The sequence below is a fragment of the Meleagris gallopavo genome, chromosome 2 (genome assembly GCF_905368555.1).
Source record: "Meleagris gallopavo chromosome 2, MGAL_WU_HG_1.1, whole genome shotgun sequence".
Classification (NCBI taxonomy): Eukaryota; Metazoa; Chordata; class Aves; order Galliformes; family Phasianidae; genus Meleagris; species Meleagris gallopavo.
Genome location: NC_139405.1, coordinates 31262531 through 31288311, shown reverse-complemented (window position 1 = coordinate 31288311; position 25781 = coordinate 31262531). Strand labels below are relative to the sequence as shown.

General features: G+C 37.8%; 1 protein-coding gene across 2 annotated transcripts in view; it reads right to left on the bottom strand.

Annotated features, from left to right (window-relative positions):
* Positions 1-216: 216 nt before the first annotated feature.
* The window catches only part of RMDN2 (regulator of microtubule dynamics 2), a 41762-nt gene continuing 16197 nt past the window's right edge, over positions 217-25781 (bottom strand). For both annotated transcript variants that reach the window (XM_085219541.1, XM_085219540.1), the window contains exons 6-11: positions 22164-22239; positions 20468-20545; positions 13646-13744; positions 11810-11863; positions 11642-11722; positions 217-1319 (exon numbers count right to left, since the gene is read on the bottom strand). In XM_085219541.1, the coding sequence (XP_085075667.1) occupies positions 1266-1319; positions 11642-11722; positions 11810-11863; positions 13646-13744; positions 20468-20545; positions 22164-22239 (442 nt within the window). In that variant the 3' untranslated portion in view covers positions 217-1265. The remainder of the gene's footprint in view (positions 1320-11641; positions 11723-11809; positions 11864-13645; positions 13745-20467; positions 20546-22163; positions 22240-25781) is intronic.

Genomic DNA, 25781 nt, shown 5'->3' with positions numbered 1-25781 from the left:
CTCTGTGAGCTATGAGATGCTTCAGTCATATGTATACACATATATTTCTCCACTCTTGCCCAATCTTTAGATCTTTGTGGACATCACTATAAGGTAATGTCACTGTCCTAAACTAACTGCCCAATTATTAGTTGTATATATTGAGGCCTTATCAGTCCTTGTTGTCTTAGCCATAAGATAGCCAATGTCATCTTGCACATCAAAGAAGTCAAGAGATTGTGAAGTTGTCCTTATTCAATTTTATTTCCTTCATTTCCTTTAACAGAAATACTTCTTCCAGATATACTTCCCACATCTAGTCTAAAACTCTGAATTGAAAACCAATGAAAGCTTGTCTTTATTTTTCTTCACAGTTGAGTGAATTCTGGATCAGTCCATTTGTGAACAAAATTATCTCCCTGCCTGCTACATTTTACTGAAAACACTGTTGTCCTACGTGCTCAAAGTATGTATTTTTATGTACAGGTTGTGTTACACAGGTGGTATGAGATTAACAGCAGTCACATGCTAAACTTGGTTTTCAGGGAATATACTAACACCACCACACTTGGCAGCTGTTCAAACAGAAAGATCCAGTATTCACAAACATGATGAAGATTTTTTAATAAAGCCATTAAAAATCACAGCTGTGATAGATTCATCTAAAACACTGAATTTCACCAGTCTGATTTTTAATATTGTACCCATTGATGTTACAAATAAAGTATGGCTTTAATATTTAATTTATAAAGTTTTCATATATCTATGTAAAACCAGCAGAAGGTTTAAAGTAAAAAGAGTTTTGTGGAAGCAACAGCTTTCTCTTTAGAAAGATTCTAATTACTTAACAGTAGTGTGTAAACATAAACAGTCATGATTTCCTTTCATACAGACCTGTGTATATATTAATTGATACAAATATAATTTACTATAGAAATATTTTTGCTTTTGACTTTGCTGCACTCAGTTTTATGCTGGCATCACATATTAGTTGATTAATCTTTCAGAGCAAGATTTATGCATTTTGCATTCTAATCCCCATTATGTCCATTGCCAGCAGTGGACTCATTGTTCAGAGAATTGAACTCACAGTGTCAGCAATCTAAAATTAATCTTCAATATAGAATTATAAATAATCAATCAAAAATGAACGCGTCATTTTCACGACATAATTGCCACATGCTTGAAGGCCATTCCCATTGACTCAGCTGGAGTTCACCTGCTGCACACAATCACTACAGACTCTCAGTTTTATCACAGCATGAAGAGTTAACAAGTGCGCAGTATCACATCTTCAGTGTGAGAAGTAAATCCTCTAAGTCCTTCTGGGCCTCTTTGTCCTGAAAGAAACAGACAATCATGCATCAGCTTAGATAGGATAAATCCCTTGATTTGCTAAGACGTGCCTATCCACATTTCTTTACTAACAGCAGACACAACACTGTAACAACTGTAATAGCCACAGAATGTACAAGACAGCACAGAAAGTTAATTTATCAGTGATTGCAAAAATAAAGCATGGAGTGAAAACAAGAGCCAGATGGCAGCCCTCCCTTTATAGCTCTGTTAAAGCACTTAAATGTTAGCCACATATAGCCTTCTCAGCAGACCAGTGAGCTTTCAGCTTAGGCCATAACTTTTATTGGTATGCCTTGCCCTATGCTTTACATAAGCTTGCAAATCGATTATGTGCAGTTAATCCAAGGATACTTCTGCAATACCTGGAAAGGATTTATTTTCCAATTAACAAACAAAAAAAGAAAAAAGGTAAGTTTGATTAATAACACAGATTAAGATAGTGGTTTCAGCATACAGCCATACGTACCAGTAATAACCACTATAGACTCAGAAACATCCACACCAGGGTCGCTGGACTCTGCCTATGCTACAGGGCTCACAGCAGGTGGAGCCAGACAGTGAGCAAGAGGCGAGTAACCTGCTATGATCAGAGCTAGTTCTTTATTATAAATCCTAGGACAGAAGGGAATGGCTCCTTTTAGGCTGATGCTCATGTGTACTGTTTGCGCAGTGCATTAAACCATGCCCAGACCAACAAACCCTTTCAGGGTTGGCCAGTGACACACATTTTGGCTATTTCCATATAAAACCAATGAGGAAAGAAGTACACGTAGAACAAAAAACCCCACTGTTCTATTTATTTTTGAAATGTCTCCTGAATATAACCCACTTGTCTTGCTTGCTGCTGCAAAACTTGCAAAATGCACTTTGCTTTAAATACACAGTTCTAAAAAGTCAGCACCTCATACCCACAGTCTGGTAAAGGTCTAACCACCCAATACTCACACTGGTGCATTTAGTAACGCAAAGTCAGAAGCATATGCATATCACCAAGTTTGTGCAAGTATTCCTAATGACAGAGACCAGTACTTCTTTACTAGATAATGCCACGGGCAATTCTGAAAGAAAATACTGCACACAGACAGTGAAGTAATCACTGAATTTCAGGATCACTTCATTATCTAATCAACCAAGAAGTTGGAACAAAATATAGGACATTTTAAAATACGTTTTACGGGTGAAGAAATTCCTGCTTCTCTTTATTTTGGTTAGTTGTCCGTAATGTCATGAAGGAACAGAGAAGAATATTGAGATGATAGAAACCATATGCCAGACATGTCAAACTACATTATATTATTGGTCTGGATTAAGGCATTAATACATTAGCTGGATGCTTCTCTTGGAGTCACTGCCTTGCTCCCACTGGCAACAACAGGCTAAACTATCTGCCTAATCATTTATCAGAGGCCTCAGAAGGCACATACTGCAAAGCCAGTATGCTCTTGCCAAAATACTCTAACAGAAGGAAATGTCACACTGAATTCAGCACCCCTTAAATTCCATGTCATTACAGGCTGCCTGGAGCACCAACCCATGGCTTTCATTACAAATTGAGAAACTCAAATTCTGCACACCAATACATTGATTAATTCAGAGAAGATACACTCATTTCTGTACTGACCATAGTCAGCTTGTGAAAATTATTCCGAGCTCCATTAAGCAACAAAGTAAAAATATTGTCCCATGCTATTAAAAAAAGATAAAGGTTTCGTTGTACCTGGTCCTCTTCTTTTTACACTTTTCTAAGCCAAAAATAATAAAGATGTATTTTTTCCTATCTGGATAGTGCTCAGCATTTCATGAGTTTCTAGATTTATTTACTCACTTTGAATGATGACTAAAAGAAAAAAAAAAAAAGTCTCCAATCAATTGTGTATAATCATCTCCTTCCTTACAAGCAAAGGACAGCACTGGGCTAGGAGGAGCTTTAGTGAGTTGCAAGGTACAAAAACCATTGGGCAGTCTTTCCTGAATCTTCCTCAAGGCTTAGGAAAAAGGATAAAACAAAACCACGATTGTTCTAAGAACTAGTTGGAAAAGAAACTGCAAACGTGCAAAACTTCATACCTCTGGGTTGCCAGTTCTAAGCAAGACTATATCAGACACAGGAATTATTGTTAGAAACTATTTAACAGACTGTGCTAATTGAGCCAGCGACTTCCAGTCAATAATAATAACCCAAATGGTAAAAACATTTTTAAAATCAGTAATGACATTAAAAAAAAAACAAAGCTGAGTATAGTCAGTGAACTATTATATTACACTTGGATAGGGTCCTTCTAGACCAAGAGTTGTGTTACACTAGAAAAAAAGAGAATCCCAGAACACTGTGCCAGTCTCCACCTTAGGGATGAAAACTTCATTAATGCCCAGACTTTACAGTTAATTGGAACAAAGTCCTAGGTTCTATATCTGGACAGTATTTCTCCTCACTGATTCCTGGATCTGCAGCTTTCTAAAAACAGTCAGGTTTTATTTATTTATTTTTATTTTATTTAAAGACAGCCGGGCCTGAACTCCCTCTAGAGTGCAGTAGGGAGATAAAGAGGTGCAAGTCATATGAGGAATGCAATCTATTTGCGTCAGTCCCATTTTTCACCCCGAGGCTCAGTTCAGTGCTCACTGAAGACAGCCATTTTCAACCTTGATTTTCTACTGTCAAGGTTTACATTTATTATATACTTTTTATATCATTTTCAGAGTTGAACACAAGTTCAAATGTACTGCAAACTGCTACACAAGTTAGAGAATCAGTGAGTGTATTTCCCCTATTCCTACTTACTTGCCTTTCTTTCCTGTTTCATCATTCACGGAGGATATGCACAGGAAAAAAGATCTGGGAGGCCAGAGGCAGAACGGGAAGAGAGGGAGTTGAAAACAAGAGCAAGACAGAAGAAATGACTGGTGGGAAAAAGGGAATGCTGGCCTAACTGGATATAGTCCACATTTCTACAATTAATTTCTGCTAAAAGAAATTACCAATAAGCACAGACACAGACATATACCTATAAATATGCATATAAAAATTAAATAGCAATTAGACACGGGAGAGAAATATAATGATTTTACCTTCCATCTCAGCTAATTATTCCCTTATGTGCTGAACACTCTCAACCCAGGCACAACACATGTGTGCACTTGTTGACAAAGTCCCAACTGTCAACAGAGAACAGATACATCCCCATGACCACAGCCAAAATGGTAACTTCAGCCAACTACAACATAACTGTGCGCAAACAGTGCCAAATCCCAAGCTGACATGCATCCTGTAGGGTTTCACTGAAGTCAGTGTGGCTGCATGGTATATTAAATGAGCTTGACTGCGAGGGTGGTCCAGAGCTGTACTTTGATAAGTGGTAACAGCTACGAGGTGGTGAGAACCACTTCTGCATTTGGGTACAGCTGCATCATTCCTTCACAGCTCCAGGAGAAATCCTGGATTGTAAAAGAAAGGGCTTCCAAACATGCACAAGGATTGTTAGAGTCATAACTCTTGTGGACAGTATAAATCATGTAAAGATATATGCTATCCATATGAAGATATATTCTATCCATTCTCAATTTCTTGACAGAGTCTCACAAATTGTTACTGTAGTAGCTGTTAACTAGCACACAACAGTATAACTGTTTTCCCCTTAAATATTTCAATAAACCAATGCAATCGTCCACTTATAACTTTCTGTGTGACCGCTGCATGTCCCAAGTCAGAGTACTTCATGTTCTTTTATATTTTTAGTGTCTTCCTCTGGGGATGAAGCATAACGTCTCAAGGCTTTTCAAATCAAGGTAAGCACAGTCCTAAAATATGAGGCTAATGATAATTCAATACATTCTGATTATACTTCAAAGGAGACAGAAGAACACCCTTTCACACCCAGTTGACTGGGAAGGAATAGTTTAGCTAGTTCTAGGATTGCTGCTGAAAAGTTATTCAAAATTGAAATACGCTATTTTGTAAATGATGCCTGTGTAAAATTTTTTTCCACAAGCAGATTGTTTTCTAACTGAAAAGCCCAAGTTGCACCCAAATTCTGGTTTCCTTTCATTACTGTACTCAACATGGAGCGTTTGGTCTCCAAGACATCCCCCTTTTCTCTCCAGCTGCTGCCACACTACTGTGGGACCTACAGCCCTTTCTGAAGGACGCCTGTTGAAGCTCTCTCTCCACCCTCTCTATTGGCTCTGAGACAATATATTTCAAGCTCCTGGAAGCTTGACTTCCCTTGGCCACTTTTCAAAAACAGAAAACAAACTGCACACCTCTTCACCTTGTAATGCCTCTGCGAATCCGCCTCCGTGAATCCTTCTCCTGCTCTCTCCCAGCATGCCCAGAGCAGACATGCTCCATGTGTTGAGGACCTGGCTGTCCATCAGCTCTTGCACTAACAATGCTGCTAAAACCGTGCTGTCTTCCACAGCATTTTGTCACAGATACTGCCTTATAAACTAGTCAATTTAACAACAAACTCAATAAGCTCAGGACAGACTTCATCCTTGTCTGTGAAATTACTTCACTTTTAAAAAGAATAAGCAGACAATGCAAACAATTCTTTTGACAAGACCTTCAAAAAGATGCAGACTAAAAATCAGTCTGATCACTAAGAGAAACATTGACAGCATTCTCCAAAGTGCAAAATAATTAAAAATAAAGTAGGTCTCTACTTTTTTATGTTGATCTTTTACAGTTTCCTCATTTTTAGCACCATTTTACAGTCTGATATGTGATCTCCTTATAATGTATTTCTAAAAGGCCTACTCCCTGGGCTTGAAGCACACATATTCAGAGTAAACAGAACAACAAATTAAGGAATAGTTTTTGATTTATTTATGTATTTTTATCTGTTTGTCCAATTTTTGGCAAAATGTATATTCACAAGAGCCTCTAATTTTGGATTCTGGTAGCTGTCAGGAAGTTCTTGTTCAACTCCAGAAACAGTATTAGCAGGAAAACAATAGTCTAGCATTCAAATACAAAAGTTTCCGTTATTTTGTAAATGAAATGATATGGACTTTTGGACAAAAAAATGTACAAAAAATCTAAAGAAACAAGAATCCTCTGAGGATGATAATGTTTTGCATTGAACAATGTGTCCCTTGGCATTTCTTTGAACAGAGGAAAAATCAGAAAGGTGCAGAGAAAAGGAGATTTTTCATTTCATGAAAAAAAAAAAAGTTTGTGTGATGTGACGCATAGTTTAAATGGGTAGTTTTTTTTTACAAGTAAGTCATAATTTGTACCTTTCATTCTAAAGCAGAAGCAAATCTCACTCCCCAAATCCTTACTCAAAAGTACAGATTACAGCAGAAGTCAAATGAGTTCTATTGGAAATACCACAGCAGTACCTGCTACATGGGGTCAATCAGTGGTGGCTGGCTGAAATGGGCATTTCTAGGTAAATCTTTTTGGAAAGTTCAAGATATACAAATAGTCTGTTGAGACAGGAACTGGAAGATGCTGAAGTTTATGCTCTGCCTTCTCTTCCACCCTTTTTAAACTCCCACTCCTTTCCTTATCAACATAATTCAAAACATAACTTAATGGGCTGGGAGGTTAATCACAATAATTCATGATAATCATTAAACTCTTACAAGCGTTATTTCTCCTCAGTAGCTGCCCTCTTGTTTAAAACTTCAGCCATTGTTCTTGTACATTATTACATCTACCTCCACCTCCACATGCTTTTTTCCTGCTTTTTGAATGTCATTGTTGCTGAAAGCAGTTTTGCCACCCATTGCAATTCCTTCCACGTTTCAGCGTTAAGAAACAAATGTCATAATGAAGAGTTTCTGTCATATATAAATCTCTTTCTCGTTACTTTCAACTCTGAATTGCCTTCATTGGGAAAGAGGGATTCTTTTTTCAATTAAGGTTTTTTAAAAATCACTGATTTGTTTATAAAGTACATTCTCAGCTTCAGGAAAGTTTTGATCTGCATTTTAGGTACAACTTTCCAGTAACTCTCAGTGCAAATATAGCTGCTCTGCACTTTCTGCTTTTCTGTCTTCAGCTCTTCCAAAATTAAATTTCTTGTAACATAACTGATGCATTGCAGATACATTAAAAAAAAAAAAAGAAAAATGTTGGAGACACAAGAACTTTGAGTTTTTAGTGAAGCAATCCACTACATCTCTTTCTCTGCCAGGCTTAGGTTAATACTTCTGTGGCAAACTTACTGGTCCTAAAAGCACACAGGGTTTATTCCCACTTCACGCTCACTTCCAGACATAAGAAAAAATAATTTCTTTACTTTTATACTTCATAATTCTACATATTATACATAATACATAATTTTTTCTACAAGCTCCTCCCTTGAAAGTGCCAAGCAATTTTTTTCATAAAAAAGAAATTGGTGTCATCTACATATCTAGCTCTGACAAATCACCTTATAAGTAAAACAAAACGCATGTGTGTTTGAGCAAGCACACACATTTACACACTCATTTCATCTTTCTGAATGAAAGACGAAGGTTCATGTTTTCAAATTTGAATTATATTTTCTCCCCAAATTCAAAAAAGGCGTTTTTTTCCATCACAGTAGTACACCACATCTGGTTTCAACAGCCCTTTATGTAGCCACACTCAACACGGCTCTGAATGCTTTACAAATAATGAGTTTCAGTAAGGGTACTGCAAGTTCAATGAGATAAACAGAGCAGCTGTTATCCACTTTGTAATAACTCACAGCAGCCCTAACCATTAGGATCTCTTTTCCTGAAGGGGTGAATGTTTCCCAGGACCTTGGGTTATCCACCTGGACAGCAACCAGAGAAAAGCAGGACAATTTAATGTCCCCAAGCACCTCCAGCCGTGTAGTACCACTCCACAGTATGACAGTATTTACGGCCAAGGAAGGACCACACAATTCATCAGAGGTTTCTGCTTAGAGTACAGAGGATAGAAAGGTCTATAATATAGCACTGTAACACAAGTTTCATTTTCCAGACCTAATTTGCACTAAATCTACTGTATTCCCCTTCAAAAGAAAAAATAAAAATAAAAAATCCATGGAATGATTGGTTGAAAATGTGCCAAATTGACTATGAAAAATAAAAAGCAAACAAAACCACATTTATACTAGGATTTATAGGAATCATTAGTTTGGAAGCCTCTCTAACCCTTGAATTAAAACAATATTCTATAAGCGGTAGAACAGACACTCACAGAAGGGATATTTGGATGTGATACAAAATTCAAGACAAAACTCATCTCACTTAACTTGAAATGCTACATGGAATGAATCCTAGACAAAGTGTCAAAGAAGTACCCTGAGTCAGACCAGCTGACAATTTGACTTCACGGTCAAAATGAGTGATGGACTATTTTAGTGATGCTGAGTACCTCTAGTTTCCACTGAAGTCAACAGAAACTGGGGATGCTCAGAAGAACTAACAAATTAAACCATTATCTACTACTACTTTTTCATAGTTATGCTGCAGGGTGATTTGTTATCATGAAATACTACACATTTCCTCAATGTGGCACCTTTCCAGCAAGTTTGTCTCATGGTCTACAACTGTTTTTATGCCTTTATACATATACATGTTTCTCAGCAGAAGCCAACATTTAGAAACAATAAAGGAATTTCCCTGCCTGAAGAAAGAAAGGTTTAAAACTCCACATGAGGAACTATGATTACACTTAGGAATGATGAGTTTCACATGACTGTGACAACGTCCTATACTGCTGACAACCATGAGATCCTGTGCTGTGGCTAACTGAAATAAATCCTCAGACTGCTGCTGAGCTGTTTTCTATTTTAGTCTGTGAATCCTAGCTTTTACAGGGCTGTAGTCAATTCAATTTCTTCAGTCCCTCCCTTAAACAAACCTGACTAAATATTATTCACACATATAGCTCTACGCCTAAACCACTTCAGTTCCAACACATTTCCTCCAAAATTAGTAAGAATTTTTCTCTACCATAACCAAAATAAGACGTAATATTCTAATTCAGATGGGACTTGAGGTAACAGCTAGCAACAGAGGTTGTATTCAAGATCTCCATTTTATCATAATTACTTTCAGCATGAGGTTGGTGTTACCTTGTGCTTACTGATTTAGGGGAAAGAAAAAAAAGATTTACACACTATTGCTCCAGTGTTTTGTATTCTTGAACTTTATATCTAAATCTAATTCAAAACACACTGCAAGTGAATGAGCCAAAGCAGATAAATCTGTGATATGTGAAGAACTCTTCTAAAAAGAAGAGAACTTGTCTTACCATCTTCTTCAGATGGACAAAAGATTTTTGTGACCCACTTGCTGTTTTTCCTTCAGATTACAAACCAATTTAATTCTAATTTCATCACCACTCTGCTTGCCAGAATACACACACACACACACACCTCACATCACTCCCAAATTCCCCCTCTCAGGATCTGCTGGCACTTCAGAAACCTAAAGCTGAGGCATTCCTTTTAGAAGAGTCTTAATCCCCTGCCCCAAGGTGGCCCAGGATGCACTGAACTCTGAAGAATGCACTGAGCTCACCTTTAGAATGATGACACTGGCCTTTACAGGCAGAACTCACCTCGCGTTAACAACGCAGTCAGGATTATCACATATGTATCTTAGACGTGTCTGCACACCCAGTCTCTCTCTGCCTCTCTCTTTCTCCACTGAGTGTATGGAGAACCTCAGCAACTACCTGTGACTTGACACCAAAATTTTCTCCAGCCATTTTTGTGAAAGACAAATCTCACACTAGATTATTTCTACACTTTTTCAAGCAGTCTCTATGAATGTTGAATGACTTTTAATTCACTAAACACGCGTAGCCTTCTGCACACCAGAAATTTATGTAATACACATGCTTTTTTGCAATTTTATTAGCCAGCTCTGAGTTCATTGCAATAAGACCTGGTGTGTAGGCTGAATACAGAATAAATAAATAAATAAAATCAAGAGAAAAGCCAAAGCAGGCATATATGAAACAGGCTGAGTCCAAGCAATTTCAGTTGCATGCCTATACCACTTGTCCTATGTATTATGTAGCAGTTAAGGTACAAAAAAACCATCAGAATGTATAGGAGTCTTTCCATCATTCCTTCAAAACAGGCAACCTGAAGGTACACTTCAACGATAAGTAAAGAATAAAGCAGAGTGAAGATATTATGTCATATCTGTGTTAGGACATACTAAAAGAACACTGAAAAGAAACACCGAACTTAAGCAATGATTGCTTAATTTATGATTGATACATACTCTAATTTGGACTAAAAATAAAAGCCACACAGAAGCAGCTGCTGGTAAGGCATGCAGTGGTCTTTCTTCTGAGTGAGAACTTCTGACATAAACATATTAGTGCTCCACATACAGCGTTAGTTGTCAATCAAATTACAAAGCTATTGAACAGTCTTTTTCCTTAACTTCAAAGAATTAAATGGGATAAGGCCAATTAGTCTCTGGAATCACCTCTCTCCCTCTTCCCTACCACATCTGCTGTGCTCAAAGGGGGTCCCTTAGGCTGACAAAGCTCAAGTTTGAACTTGTCATGCCTTAGGATGGTAGGATGTTTTCAGTCATAGGCCAGTAATTATGGAACTTGCTTTTACATGAGATGAGATAGCAAGAGTGAACCTTCTTGCCATGACTTGGCTTACATTTGAGAAATTAGATCACTTAAAAATTTCAGAAATATCTACAGAATTCATGCATCCGCATACTACAATACTCTAACGGGTCTAAAACAGAATCTAATTATGTATTAGGATAAACTATACTGTATCAGATGCAACTGAATGAAATGTGTCTCTGTAACCACATAGTAGTTGAAGACAAAGACAAGCTTGAACCAGTTAATCCACCTCTGCAACAGGCAGCGCCCTGGAGGCCTCAGCAGGGATCACAAAATAGAGACTTTCAGGCAGGAGTAGAACAAGAACTTGAGACAAAAATCCCAACTACATTCAATTGAGAAAAAATAGGTCTGAGACAAAATTTCAGAACATCAATGCGCACAACTGCTTATGCAGATAGTCCAATGAAACAGACTGAAATACAAAGAGTACAATTTAATTTCTGACAGCCTCTGGCACAAACTAGCTCCTGACAATTGCTCAAAGTTGGGTTTTTTGTTGTTGTTGTTTTTTTGTTTGTTTGTTTTCTTTTTTTTTCTTTTTGTTTTTTGTTTTTTCAGTGGACACAAACAAATGCAATAAGACAACCTACAGTGGAGGAAAAAGGAAGATCCCATGTTTAGATTAAAAAAAAGTGCAACATTACATTATTACTGACAAAGTAATAACAGGTGCTAAAGTAGACAATGGTCATAAGAGAACAAGTTACCAGTCTCAGTACCCACCTCATTAGTAACTGGGAGAACTGACAGTGCAGATTCACAGTACTTCAGTGCATTGGTTTTCTGGCCAAGATCTTTATAGCACTGAGAAGAAAAAACATTTTGTTTCCAATCATATCACTGTAAGAATATGGAGTCTAGAAATCATTATTCTTAAGAGAACTTGGTTACCTTTGCCAAATACACATAATTGCATTTGGAATATCCTGGATGCATTTCTTCTGCCTAAAGGAGAAAAAAAACAGGAAACTAAACATAAAGACAAACATCATGTGAGGAGATTTACCTGTCCATATATCATTTTCCACAACACAATAAGCTTCCTAAAACAGACTGAATCATCCTTACTGTGTGCACCACAATGTTTGGCACTTCCAATACGAAAACAAACAAATAAACAACATGAAAACAAACAAAGAAACAAGAAAACAAACTCTAAACCAGGCACATAAGTTGCTGACATGGAATACACTGAAATGTTCTGTACATCCTGGCTTCCTCTCTCACCAACTGCTTAGAACAGATACCAGCTCATTCTATAGAACATCTATTGGATTCCTTTACTCCCACAAAAGGCTGGAAGACATTTCTCTCTCTAAATTATTAGTATTTATTTCCTCATCAAAGAAACATGCAACCAACCATTTGCATGTTGAGTAATGGATACTGAACTGTATTTGTCAATGTGATAACTGTTTCTCTTTCACGTATTCATATTTTCCAGCTATGGGTTCACCCTTCTTTTCAGATTATTATCTTCTAAAAAATTCAGGTAGTGTGAAAAATTCAAGATCATCTTCCCTTTAAAACATGTCAACAATGTAAAACTTTCATTGATGAGAACAAATATTACCAGTTATTTACTGGCATTCAAGACCATGTTAATAGACAAATAGCTTTTGGGAAAGAAAAATTACATCAGTGAAACATACTGTAGCTGCAATTCTTGAATCAAAATAATTCTGCTGTCACTACAACTGTATATTATCAAATAATTGAAAAAGATTAAGTTGTCTTTTAGAAGGCAATTTAATTTTTGTTACAGATTTTGACCTAAAATCACAGCTGCTCTGCAGCCCCCTACAAAATGCCCTGAACCTGAAGTGAATATTTCAAATTATTTCTATCACCTTTGGATTTTAATCTTGCAGATAAAACCTATACACTGAGAAGATGGCAATGTATTGTATTCTCCAAAATTCAGAAAGTCGTTCAACCTTTAAATAGACTAAGAATACAGAAAATAAGTAGTTTGGTAGCGAGAAAAATACGCTTGTCCAATTCCTTTGGGAAACTATCTGAAAGGAATTGTAACGCTGGAAGTTTATGCTTTGAATTCAGCCAAGTGAAAAACTTGTATTTTTCAGTGCAAGAAGTTGAAATTATTTCTATAAAAGACACTGAAAGATAGCTTGATTTTTTTTTTTTATTATTTTTTTTTTTTGCATGCTGTGCTCTCTAATAACTGCACTCTCGAGTACAATATCCAGGAACAAGGACTTGTGACAGAGCCTTCTTTTCTACTGCACTGAAAAGGTCTTTTCTCAGCATCAATTTCACCTCCAGAAACAAGAAAGGCTTCTACTGAAATGTGAAGAGCTTCAGATAAGAAAAATGGAAGTGTCACAGTGTCAAAGTTTTCCTTGCCTATGTTAACCTTCTTGCAGATGTAGTCAAATAACCATCATAATTATACATACATAACTACTACATATAATATAAAACTAATCTGTATTTATTTCACTTTAAATTCACTAACTATTGACATGGCAAGTCACTGAAGATTTCTGCAGAATAAACAAAGAAAAGAAAGGTGCAATTAATTCATCTCCAAACTATTTTTGAAATAGAGAAGAACAAACCATTTTATTGTAGAGCTTTGTGGTATTTAGGAGATCTCTGGATTTACAGCTACAGACTCCTTCTTTCTACAGAATCTCTTCTACAGACTTCTTGATTACAGATAACTGCGGTAAACAGTGAAGGAAAACCTCGGGTAGGACCTACCTTAAGAAAATTCTGCAGTGCTTCATCTACTGTTGAAGTTGGTGGAGTCCCAAAGAGAGCAGTAGCTACTTTCTTTTCAAGCCAAGACAATTGAGCTACCTATAATAAAAATATATATACATAAAAATCAAAAGTCTTTAGGATTGCTTCTCTGTTATGGAGAAAATATTTCACTGTACTGCTAGTACTACTTATGAAACTCATTTTGAAAAAACAAAACAAAACAAGACAAAAAAACCCACAACACAAAGGAATGTTCTGTGCTGTCAGTTTTCCAACTCAAAGAACAGTCTTTTCAATATTACATTCCACTAAGTGGGAAAAGTACGCATTAAAAAAATACAATACAAAACACCAACGTTACTGATGTGAGAGTCTTCCAGTACATGAAGTTTAACATACAGTTTGTTATCATAAGACCTTGTCATTTTTCTAAGGCTAAAAGGCTTCAAGCCCATTAAGTTTTTAAGTTAAATTTTTAAGTTTTTAATGATAGACAGCTTAATACTGTAGTGCACATGCAGACTGCTTTTCAATGTTATGAAAAGAAAGCTGCTGCTACAGTCAAACTGTCACTGCTTTTGGCCCCTGTAAAACAAATTCATTTACTACACTGAAGCTGGTCACAATCACTGTTAAGAAAGTGGTTTCATTTTCTCTCTTCAGATCTGAAAAATAACACTTGTCAAAGACCTCTTTCAAGAAAGACAGGCAGCAATGAAAAAGGCTTTAGAGAACTGCCATACTGACACACAATGTGCATGACTTCTTCCCTTAGGTATACTGACACCTGACAGAAACTGCTCTGGTTACTGCCATAAAGTACTTGCCTCCACCACCTAACCCAGAGAAACACACTTCACATCGCTAATGAAGGACAGAGCTAAGAAGTTGTTTAATGTAAGACTGGATCCTGGTTCAAGTGGAGAAGTGAAGCCACCCTCATTTGGCCACATCTATGCCTGTAAAATGGAGTCAGAACTTCATTCTTCATTCCCATCAATACTTGAAACAAAGAATTGATTGCTTCAGTCACTAAGTACAGTTAAACTAAAAATAACAAAACCAACAAGGTTCTGTATTTTCCTAACAACTCTGAACCTGATCTATGCAGAAGCAATGCAGAAAATGGTTACAAGCAGTCAAAGAAAGAGAGCTTCCCACTGGAGAACCAGGAGGTGAAACACAAGTCACCCACGGACATCTCCGTTTCACATGCAATTCACATCTTCACAAGAGTTGAGCTCAAGTCTGTCCTACTGCTGTAAAAATTGTTTTGGATAGTTTCAGATTATTCCCACCTCATTTCCTGGCTTCCCAATCTCTTCAGGGCTGTTGCTGCTTTCCCTTGCTCCTCTCCTGATACGGTCAGTAATTATCCAGTACAACAGTTAATCATGACAAAATATAAGAATCCATTAAAGCAATCAACCAGAACACTACTCTTCTGAATGGGCATCAAGCTCTGAGTATTTCTTGTTCTTGCCTAAAAATACCATTTCAAAAAATACAAACACAGACCAGCATGCAACAGGAAAACACATTTGACTGTACTTTCTTGTCTAGCCCCATTTACTCAAGCTCCACAACAACAACATTACTTAGAGACAGAGGCATCCTAAACAAGTCTTTCTGGTTGTATGACAGGGTTCAACACTTATTTGTTAAATACCATCAGTAAGTCTCACTAAAATATTTCAGAGAGAAGCAATAATAAGAAATTAAAACTTTTTTCGTTCTTCCTCTTTCATCCTTCACTCTTGAAGCATCTTCTAAGAGAATAAAAAAGCTCTCTGGCAAACTCAGAGCTCTCATTCATTGAAACAACATGATGTCTCCCCATCTATACTGCAGTGCTTTTACACTGTTACAAACTGCAGCATGCTGGTTAAAAGTTCACATCGTAGGTATGTATATAATTCCTTCCCACACTACACTTTCCTAGCTGCACTCTAGTTTCTAAGTCATATTCTGTGAGAAGCAGTAATATGATTTTTGCAAATGTACTTTTTCTTCTGCTGCAGAGTTCTTTATTCTCTAGGAAGAGGAAGGAGTGTTCTATTTGTCTAGGTTCCTCTTATCAAGGAGTGAGCTAACAGAAGGCTGATAAGTGGAAAATAATAAAAGGAATGATGCTCATACTGTTCTCTGCAAGGCTACCCGACACCCTGGAGGTATACATACAACACACAGATTCAACTACCACACAAGTGTCTGCTGTTATGCAATAACCAGGGAACAAAATTGTTGTTTTTTCATGTGGAGCTATAATTGCATATTGAAAACACAAGTCCTTCCTGGCAGTTGTTTTATTTTCTTAAAAGATTTCATCAGAACCAATCTACTGAGGTTTTAGTCATTATTTTGTCTGGCTTGGGAGCTGCTTTGCACTATTCAAACTTTTAAAAATATACACTTGGCCATTTTTATATAATAAACTCCACCAACCTAAAGCAATCTTGAAAAGCACAATGCACACATGCACAACAGTGATTTATATTCCATGCACACTGGATTCAAAGTCTTCCTTTGCAACTATTGCATAGACAGCCTGATAGTTCTGTAATATTTGAAGTATCCTGATTTGTAAGCTGCAGGCTTGATAAATTCATTACAGCTAGCTACGGCCATCTATAAATAAGTACCTAGTTTACACTTGTTGTCCATGCCCCTCACACAGTCAGTAGGGTCAGCAGCACCTCTATTAGGCATCTGCTGTTATACCAACTATAGTAGTTCAGGATGAACATTCCTTTCCTTCCCTCCATTCCTTTCTTCAGCTACAGAATGAGCGTAGACAATCATAGCTAAAGATAGGTGGATGAATCCCATCACAACACCTTAACCATACCCCACCTGGGTCAGTCAGTACCCAGACTGAGGTGGGTAAAGGGCTGATTTATGTCAGACACAGAATTGTGTCATGGAGTAATAACTATGGACAGGAAATACTACTCTTTCCCTAGACAAACAAAAACACAGTTTCTAATTTGAAATAACTTTATTAAAGTAAATCTTTATCCCATGTTCAGTGAGATGGAATTATTCTTAGTACATCGACTAACTTTATTAAGTATTCTCTGTGTGTAAGCAAGCACAGGCAACAGATACCCTGGTGGAGCAAGCCGTAGTGCAGTGATAATTTAACTTAAGATTATTCCATATAGTGCAGTTTTTATCTCAAGGTCCACAGAAAACGAAGTACAAAGAGACTGTAAGGAGTGAGATCATAACAGTCACAGGACTGGTAATGGACAAAAGAAAGTAATAAGAAAAACAGCTACTGCAGCAAGTAATTACTACTATACCAACAATAAAACAAATTAATGAAGGAAATGCCCTACAGATGATTTCCAGAGCTTAAGAGAGGCCTGATGTAAGTCCCTCCCAACAGCCTGAAAAGTCACAAAAGCACCATAAGAATGCTTTTCCAAAGAATATTTCATTTTGATGTACTGGGTCACTCTGAAGAGGAATACTGCTCCAAGCTGCCATACATGAGGAGAGCTAGTCTTGCTCATTCATAAAGAGAAGGAAAAAAAAAAAAAAAAAGAGAGAGGAAGCTTGAGGGACCAGCAGCCACTCCCTGAACTTCCTAGGGTAGGAGGAGTATGAGTCACCACAACAGCCTGGTCATTGGCAAGGAGGGAAGGCCATTCTTATGTTCCAAGGCTTACAGAGATGACTGTTGTGGAAGACCTCTTCTATAGATGTGTCAAAAGAACAAGTTCTCATCAGCTTTTTCTACTGAATCTGTACTAGTAGCAAGAGAGAGAAGTGTCACCCATGGAATTAAACTGCAGCTGACTGTAAAGCTGCTCTTTCCTATCAGACCTCTCATTCCACTGAAGATTAAGGCAGTAAATGTGGTTCTCTCTTAAATACTGTGTAAAGCAATTCCTTAACATGTCTTTCTCCTCCGTAGCATAGCATCAGCACAACTCACATGGGAACTAAAGCACTTACTGACTGAAGTTCTTTTTTTTTTTTTTTTTTTGTTTTGCCTCCTCCTTGGTTTTGAGAAGCAAACCCTGTCCGTTCACATCTCTTAACAAACTCCAGAATGTTGGCACCAATAAAACTAATTTGTTTGGATTGAAAATTCAGCCAGGACTGACCCACGACCTTAAACAATTTCCTCCTCCAATGTTAAATGGGAACAGCTCGCTGATGACAAATCACACAGTTGTCTTCCACAAGGAAAACAATACCGTTGATACAGCTTCAGTAAAATACCAATGGCATCTACTAAAACATCCCCCACAGAATGCTTTTTTTTTTTTTAAATGACGATATATTAATGTGAAATTGTATTAAATAATTGTACAATGTTTTTATTTCTGGAAGAAATTAAATAACTAAACAACAGTTTTAAAATACTGGCTTCTAACACAAATATTCTCCTTCTGGCCAGCTGAGGATCCACTACAGTCTGTACAGGCATCTAGCCATTTACCCAACTTGAACTCCCTGGGTTTTCACTTTCCTGTAAGAAGAGCACACTCACAGAGCACTCATACAAATGAACTTGATCAGTTTGTTCCCCAGCGTAACCCAAACAGATGATACTGGGATACACCACATGAATCCAACGCATTGCATCTAACCTACAAAAACAAACTTCCAAGAAATCTAATTTTTAACACCTCAATACCAGAGGCTCCAATCCAGTTTCACAAGCATATGCTAACAATCCTGAGTCTGTTCTGTAAAGACAAGTAAATAGGCATAAACCTGAACTAGGTATGGACTCAATTTTAAAATCTGCTCTAAATGCTAGCATAAATTAAAATGAAACATTGAAGGATTAAGGATTATCAGATAATCGCTTGCAAAACTCTAAAGAAAGAAAATAATTCCTATACTCTATGTACCACAGATCAATTAACTTCCAATAAATGCTTCTTACTGATCTGAAGAGCAAAGGTAATTTTTACTCTCTCAATAAAAAGAAAGCTACAACTTAGAGGGCTCTAAAAACTATATTTACTTTAAGTAACATTCATCTATACAAGCAGATATTTAAAAGATCTGAACAGTGTTGTGCTCTTCGTAGCTGCTGTAGTTTCCATGGAAACAAACAAGAGGCATTACTTTCAGAATGACCTACATAATAAGGATTTCAACAAGTTCCAGTTGGAGTGATCTAGGATTAAGATCCTTAATAGTCCCATGTGTCAAAACCCAAACTATGGTCTCATCCTGCTACCAAAAGCATGCGAATCACAGAAAGCATTTAAGAGGTGACTGCCCCAGAATTTATCACAAAATATTACTCAGTCCTATACTCACATTTATCTGAGCTATGCAAATCTATCCTTAGTCCATCAGGTTAGTATTTTGTCACAGTCAGCAAGAAAGTCACAGAAGAATTAAAAAAGAAAATATACATATATATCAATCCTAAGTATTACAGTGGCTACATCAGTTTAGGTGGATAGTTTCACTTATTAGAATGCAGGTCAGGTCACACCCTAAGGCAATGCTCATCTGTGGCTTTACTGTTCCTGAAAGGAGCACTGGATAGATCCTACAAGTGTGGAACATTAATTTGTAATGATACAGTTGTAACAAACCACATGCATGAGCCAGTAAGTGGTAATTGCCTCTAACCTGAAATGATTAAAAAACCCAGCACAATATAAACAAAATGAGGTACATTTAGATTATGTGTAAAGCTTCCAAAAGCAATAGCTCAAGTGAGAAATAAGCCATGAGAAACATCTGGGAGTGTTTGACATAAATGGGAGCTGCAGTCGGTTGTTGGCCATAATATAAAAATGCTTAAGGAATCACTGACAAGAGAGATACTCTTAAAAGGCAGGAGGGCAGAAAGCATGCTATGGGGCAATCTTTAGCAACTCACTTTTGCATTGCCAATCTGCCATTCAAGAACAGCTGTGATGAAAAGCAAAATGAAAAGCTTTTTAAAAAAAAAGTTGGTGTCATTCTTTACCTGGATCAAGAGAGAAAAAAATCTAGATGCTAAAAGTTTTTTGAAAGTTATGTATATGATCTGAAAGAACTACTGAAAGATTACCTTGCATTAACCTTTACTGTAGATAAAATCAGAGGCTGCAGTTCACAGTAACTCCCTCCTTCCAGTTTGCAGGCACTACATAGTAACTAGCACTGGAAGTAGCTGAGGAAGAGGCAGGGCTGGAATTCACTTTGCACCAGCCACTGCTGCTCTGAGAAGTCTCCCAGTGGTCTTTTACAGCCTACACTTTGCAAGAACATTTCCTTCTGACAAAAGATCTAGGTTGTGGTTGGACTTGATGATTTTTAAGGTCTTTTCCAATCTGAGCAATACTATGATTTTAATATTCCTCACAGCACAGAACATGAGCTATAAAACAGGTGGCTTTAAGAATAAAGAACTCTATATTATAAGCACAAGCATTTGCTAAAAAAATATATATAAATAAAGATATCTAAAAATAATCAACAACTAAACTGGAAAACCAGTTAACTTTTTTTTTTCATATGATACTTAAAACTACATCGTTAACACAATATTTAAAGCTCTTTTATTGGCATAACAGGAATTGTATTTTTGCAAAACTTCTTAGTGAATTACAAATTTTATATCTGAATCTTTATTGCGATATTCTCCAGCAACATTCCACGCCATCGCGATAGCCCAGGAACATCACATCTGGAAGTTAATTCAGGAAACTTACATGTCCTGCTTCATTTAACTCAAAATATCTACTTCAAGAAACATCTACTTTGTTTTAAGTCCCGTTGCTTCACTTCAAATGCATTTTAATTTTTCAATACAATAAATGTTAGATACAAAAAAAAAACAAAAAAACTTACCGAATAGCACCATCTTCCATTTAGGTAATATAAAAGAGGATCTTGAGGCTTAAGTTCAATTGCTTTATCTAGATGCTCCTAGTAAAAAGAAAACAATCAGTGTCACTTCAGATGTCACATTCTAAGAAGTTTGCTGCAAATCATATTAAAAAAAAAAAAATCAGAAATTCTTTTCTGTTGTAATTATTTTCTAATGTCCTAAAAGTATTTTAATTATTGAACCCCTTCCCTACAAAGGAAAACCACAATCAACAACTCTGCACACAATACAACAAGACCAGCAGCTCAAAATCTCAAAGGGCTCAAGAACTTTTGTCTTAAAAAATGCAACAACCTCCTTTATATTTTTAGATGTACTTAGCATCAAACGGACTCGCATCAAATCAGTGGGAAAGCAACCACTCTCTTTGACAGCTCAGACACGTCAGTGCCCATCATTGAAGTCTCTATTACCCTGGAATATGACTGCCCCAATGAAACGACACAACAAAGTGTTATTATAACGTAAAATTCAGTTGCAGTGAAACAGTAGAAGCTAGAAAGTTTCTAATCTGGTGATTCCTCCAAAACCACTATCATTATAGGTTATAAATGTATTCATTTCTCTCTTTAATTCACTGAAGAAATCTCTCATTGCTCAACTTGAATTAAAAAAAAATATAAAATACATTATTTCACCCCTAAGTGCTGTTTGCCTCTGAAAATAAATACATACAGGCTTTAATTTTTTTTTCTCTCCCAGATATCATTGTTCTTCTAACTAAACCAGTGACTAGGATTTCTGAATAATAAAGAGATGTGAGTCTATTATTCTATCACTTTGTCCACAATGCAATCAGGGAGGAGCTATGTTTTTATGCTATTATTTTCCTCAAAGCCCTAACTTTTCCAAATGATTCACATGAACTTCAGAAACTGCCCCTGAAGAAGATGATTTCACTGAAAGGGCTACCAATGCTGTGTGCTCCTTTAAAACTCCATTTTTAAACTACTGCTGCACTCCTCTGTTACTTGTCACCTTCCCCTTCCGACCCAGCCTGTTGCAGCACCTGGGGCTTGGCTCACTTGGCTCAACTCAGATGGATTCAGCACTCATTCATAAGAAAGCCCTGTAACACTCTCTGTCATGTGCAGGATGCAACAGGAACCTGTCCCAGCTATTCCCTGGGAAGGGGGATAAGTCTGCTGCCTCCCACGGGGACCCACAATGGGGCCCTGGCTTGGAGGGCAGTGGGCACTTAGAGGAGCAGCAGTGCTGAGGATGAAGGGGGAGGGAGCACACGTAACAAAACTGCTGACTTTGGAATACAAAGTTATTTTTGAGAGGACAGTGTTAAAACAAACATCACTCATTAAAAGTAGCATGAAGTGTGACTGCAGGACCTTGTTAGTTCATCACCTTTCTTATTTTTTTTTTTATTATCCGAACAGAATTGTTACTCCTTTTTCCTGTCCCTTTTGACTACAAAATGAAACAGGAATCCTGATGCTGCTCCCAGAATCCTTATCTCAATTTTTATTTTTTGAGAGCGTATAATCTATTTGCATACACAAAAATAGCTTCACTTTAACATCAGCACCAAAGTAAACTGTGAGGCTGAACTACTGTGTTCAAAAAATCTGTCTTTGACAATATGCAGGGAAATAATTTGATGGAATAGCTTAAAAAAAAAAAAAAAAGCCTACAAAAACATACCTTAAAGAGATAACCATTCCTGATTTTGTTTTGTACACTGTCAAACTGAGACATATAGCCACACATAATTGCAAACCTGAGAGGGGAAAAGAAAAACACACACACATACTTTTGGTGATTTAAATAAACCTTTGATCAAATTACAAAATATTTCAATACCTAATTCACAGATTAAATACTGGTTTTCTTCCATTTTGATAGCTAGAGGAAAGTTTGGCATGAGCTGTACAGATTCAGGAGCAGACAACAAAACTGTACAAAACAAAGTAATAATGGAAACAAGAAGATTAAATAACACCGTCAATGAAGTGAAAAAGCAGGGAGTTTTTTCCTCCAAAGTTTCTACCACTCAGCTCACAGCTCAGTGCTTCCCAACCGGCCCCAACCCTACCAGCAGCTCAGCCCAACCCGCTGCACTCTGCACTGTGGTGCTCCTGCGAAGGCAAATCCCCAAGGCGTGCTCACAGGGAGCAGCAAGCCTCAGAAACAGCAGTTGTCTTCTGCCTTTTGCAAGCATCTCTGAGCATTCTTTTAACATTTTTACAATTATTTAAAAAGTATACGTGCGCATTTTACTCTTATAAAATCACAGCTGCTATTTCAGCTGCCTATTTACTAAGATTCCTTACTTTAAATCTCTGAAATTGGATACCGTGACCATACATAAAAGAAATGTAAGGTTATTTCTATTAAAAATTTTCTCATTGAGTGGGTAAATCTGAAAAGGTTTCAGAGCTCTCTCTCTTTTTAGAGGCTGATTTTCTCAGTGATGCTTATCTGACACTTCACTCAACTTCCATTACTTTGTCCTCATTACTTCAACAGCAACAGAAACAGTTGTTCATAAGGCAGCTCTCTGGATACATCAGTCCAACTTTCCTTGAACTTCTTCTCATTGGTATTAAAACAACTTCACTTTTCTTCATAAAACCAATGGAACCACCTAAGCTGTACTTGAGCATGACAAACTAAACTGATGACTTATCAATTTTTTTTAAAGATTTTTAGTTTTGTATTAAAGATCTTACAAGGTAATACTGAATTAAAGCAAAGAATAATCCTAGAAATGAGAAATTAAGTTGAAGAACAGAGCAAAAGATGGGAGCGAGCAAGCAGCTTGTGAAGTCAGTGGTGGTAACGCGACTGCAAACTGTATGGCACACGGTGTTTAAAGGATTACTAAACCTCAGCTTTCTTTAATTTCTTTATATAATGTAATTATTCAAGCTTCAATGAATCCTCATTAAATTGTCACTGCCAGCATAACTAAATAAATCATTTTATTGCTCAGAGCCATACCTAGTAGTTTTTAATTTAGCAATATTCATGCTGCAAGTTATTGCTCTTTTGGTCGGCTGACGTTCCCAGGCACAGCATAGCAGTTAACACAGCACAGGAGTTATTTGTGAGAGCTCCAGGCAGCTGTCAAATCCCTCTGAGAGGGCATGAGCTGCCACTGGGGAGCACTGAGCAGAGCCCCCGCTCATGGCACCGCCGCTTCTGACAGCAGGAGCTGCACAGGGAGCGTTTCGTATGGGAAAGAGTGGGGAGGGTGGGAACAAGCAAGGCGGGGTCAGGAAAGTTCAGGTATTTAGAAAGAGGGGGAAGGTACCGAAACATTTATTAGGCTTAAGTAACTCGGGCAACATTTCCCCTATTCCCTTTACTCATTAAGTGCTAATCAGATAAACTCAGCATACCATAGCTAAACGGATTGCTGCTACAAAAGAAAACAATGAAAAGCGAACAGCTAATCCAGCACCTTGCAGTATTTCCCTGTCTGTGCGTGACAAGAAAGAGGGCCTTAGTTTAAACCAGTTCAAAGAAAAACTTCTACTTACAGCTCAAATCTCCGGGGAGGGAAATCCGAGCAACATTCATAACAAATGAAAAATAAGCTGACCTACTCACTTTAAAAGCGTGAAAATGTGTTTCACGTATATTCACAGCCTTTTTTTCTCTCCTTTTTCTATCTTATACTTCTAAACTGGGATAGACGATAAATTAGTATAAATCAATTATTAAACGTTTAGAGTTGAAATTCAATTGCATTTCAGAGATTCATTTGGGGAAGGGAGGGTTGGTTGGTTGTTTTTTGCCAGGAAAAAGTTCTTTTGACATCTTAAATAATTTTCAGAGTTTAAGCAAGCAAGCATAGGGAAACAAAATTTTTATCGCACTGATCCAAGCAGCAACGATAGCATTAAGACACCGATCAGTGAAAACTAGGAACTGACCACATTCGCTTCAGTGTGTTCCTTACCATTCAGCCCGAGCATTGCCTTTCAGGCCCCCGCCGGGGCGAGGCACCCCCTGCAGCCGATGGCCGCGGAGCGCTGGCCCCACCTGGTGGAGACCCCCGGAACTGCGGCTGACAGCCAGCCCGCGGGTACCGCCAGCTCTGGGCACCTTCGCTACATTTGAAAAACTTACGGGGAAAAATAATACTAATTTTTTAAAAATCACATAATAATGAGAAAATATCTTATGAAATGAGTAAAATATGTCTTCTGCAAGCCAGAGCTATTCTTTTTGCTCACAATCACTGGCAATCACATGAACTTTAAGAACAGCAAGGATGGGGCAGCCAGGAATCTATGCACAGACAGGGAGATGGGAGGTTGGAGAGCAGCTCTGTAGAAAGGGATCTGGGGTTTCTGACTGATGGCAAGATGAATCTAGGGCAGCAATGTGCCCTGCCAGCTCAATGGGCCAACCTGTACCCTGGGGTGCAGCAGCCCAGCACTGTCACTGAGAGAGGAGGCTCTGCACTGTGCAACCTTACCTCCAGAACTGGATGTGGGTTGGGTGCCACGACATAAAAAGGACATAAACATATTAGAGAGTGTCCAAAGGAGGGCTACAGAGATGGTGGAGTCTGGAGGGCAAAGTGTGTGAGGAGCAGCGGGGTTGGCTCAGCCCAGATCAGAGGAGCTGAGGGGAGGCCTGATGGCAGCTGCAGCTCCTCACAGGGAGCGGAGGGGCAGCGCTGAGCTCTGCTCTCTGTGACAGCGACAGGGCCCGAAGGAACGGCATGGAGCTGTGTCAGGGGAGGGTTCTCCACCAGAGAGTGGTGGGCATGGAACAGATGGCAGTGGGCATGGCCAGATCAAGATGAATTTGCATTTTCCTTTCTGTCATTCCAAAATGTCTATACCCATTCAGACAAGATAAAACTGTATAGTGCATACCCGCTGCAAAAGGACCAGCAGGAGGCAGATCCAGCAAGTTTTATCAAGCATGTTTGCAAGCAACCTGAATTTTAATAAAGATAACACAGAGAACTGATACTAGCAGTTTAGCTCTGGCAACCACAGCTATTCCAAATGAAAAAGACATACATATATAGCAAAGATTAAAGAGCTTGAGTCAAATGCCACATTAGGGCATTCAAAATCCTATCTTGCTTCTTGGCCATAGTCTTCCTAACACACTTGCTTCACTCACTGACATATTCTGACCATCTGCAACCGAGCCATACCCAAAGGCTCACTTTTTAATCTGACTTCAACATGGTGTCACTTCCCATTGAATTGCATGGGGTTTTTTTGCAACTTATATTACTGCTTGTGATTCCTGCTCCATTACTCTTCCAGAGATCGTAGTTTGACATCAGTA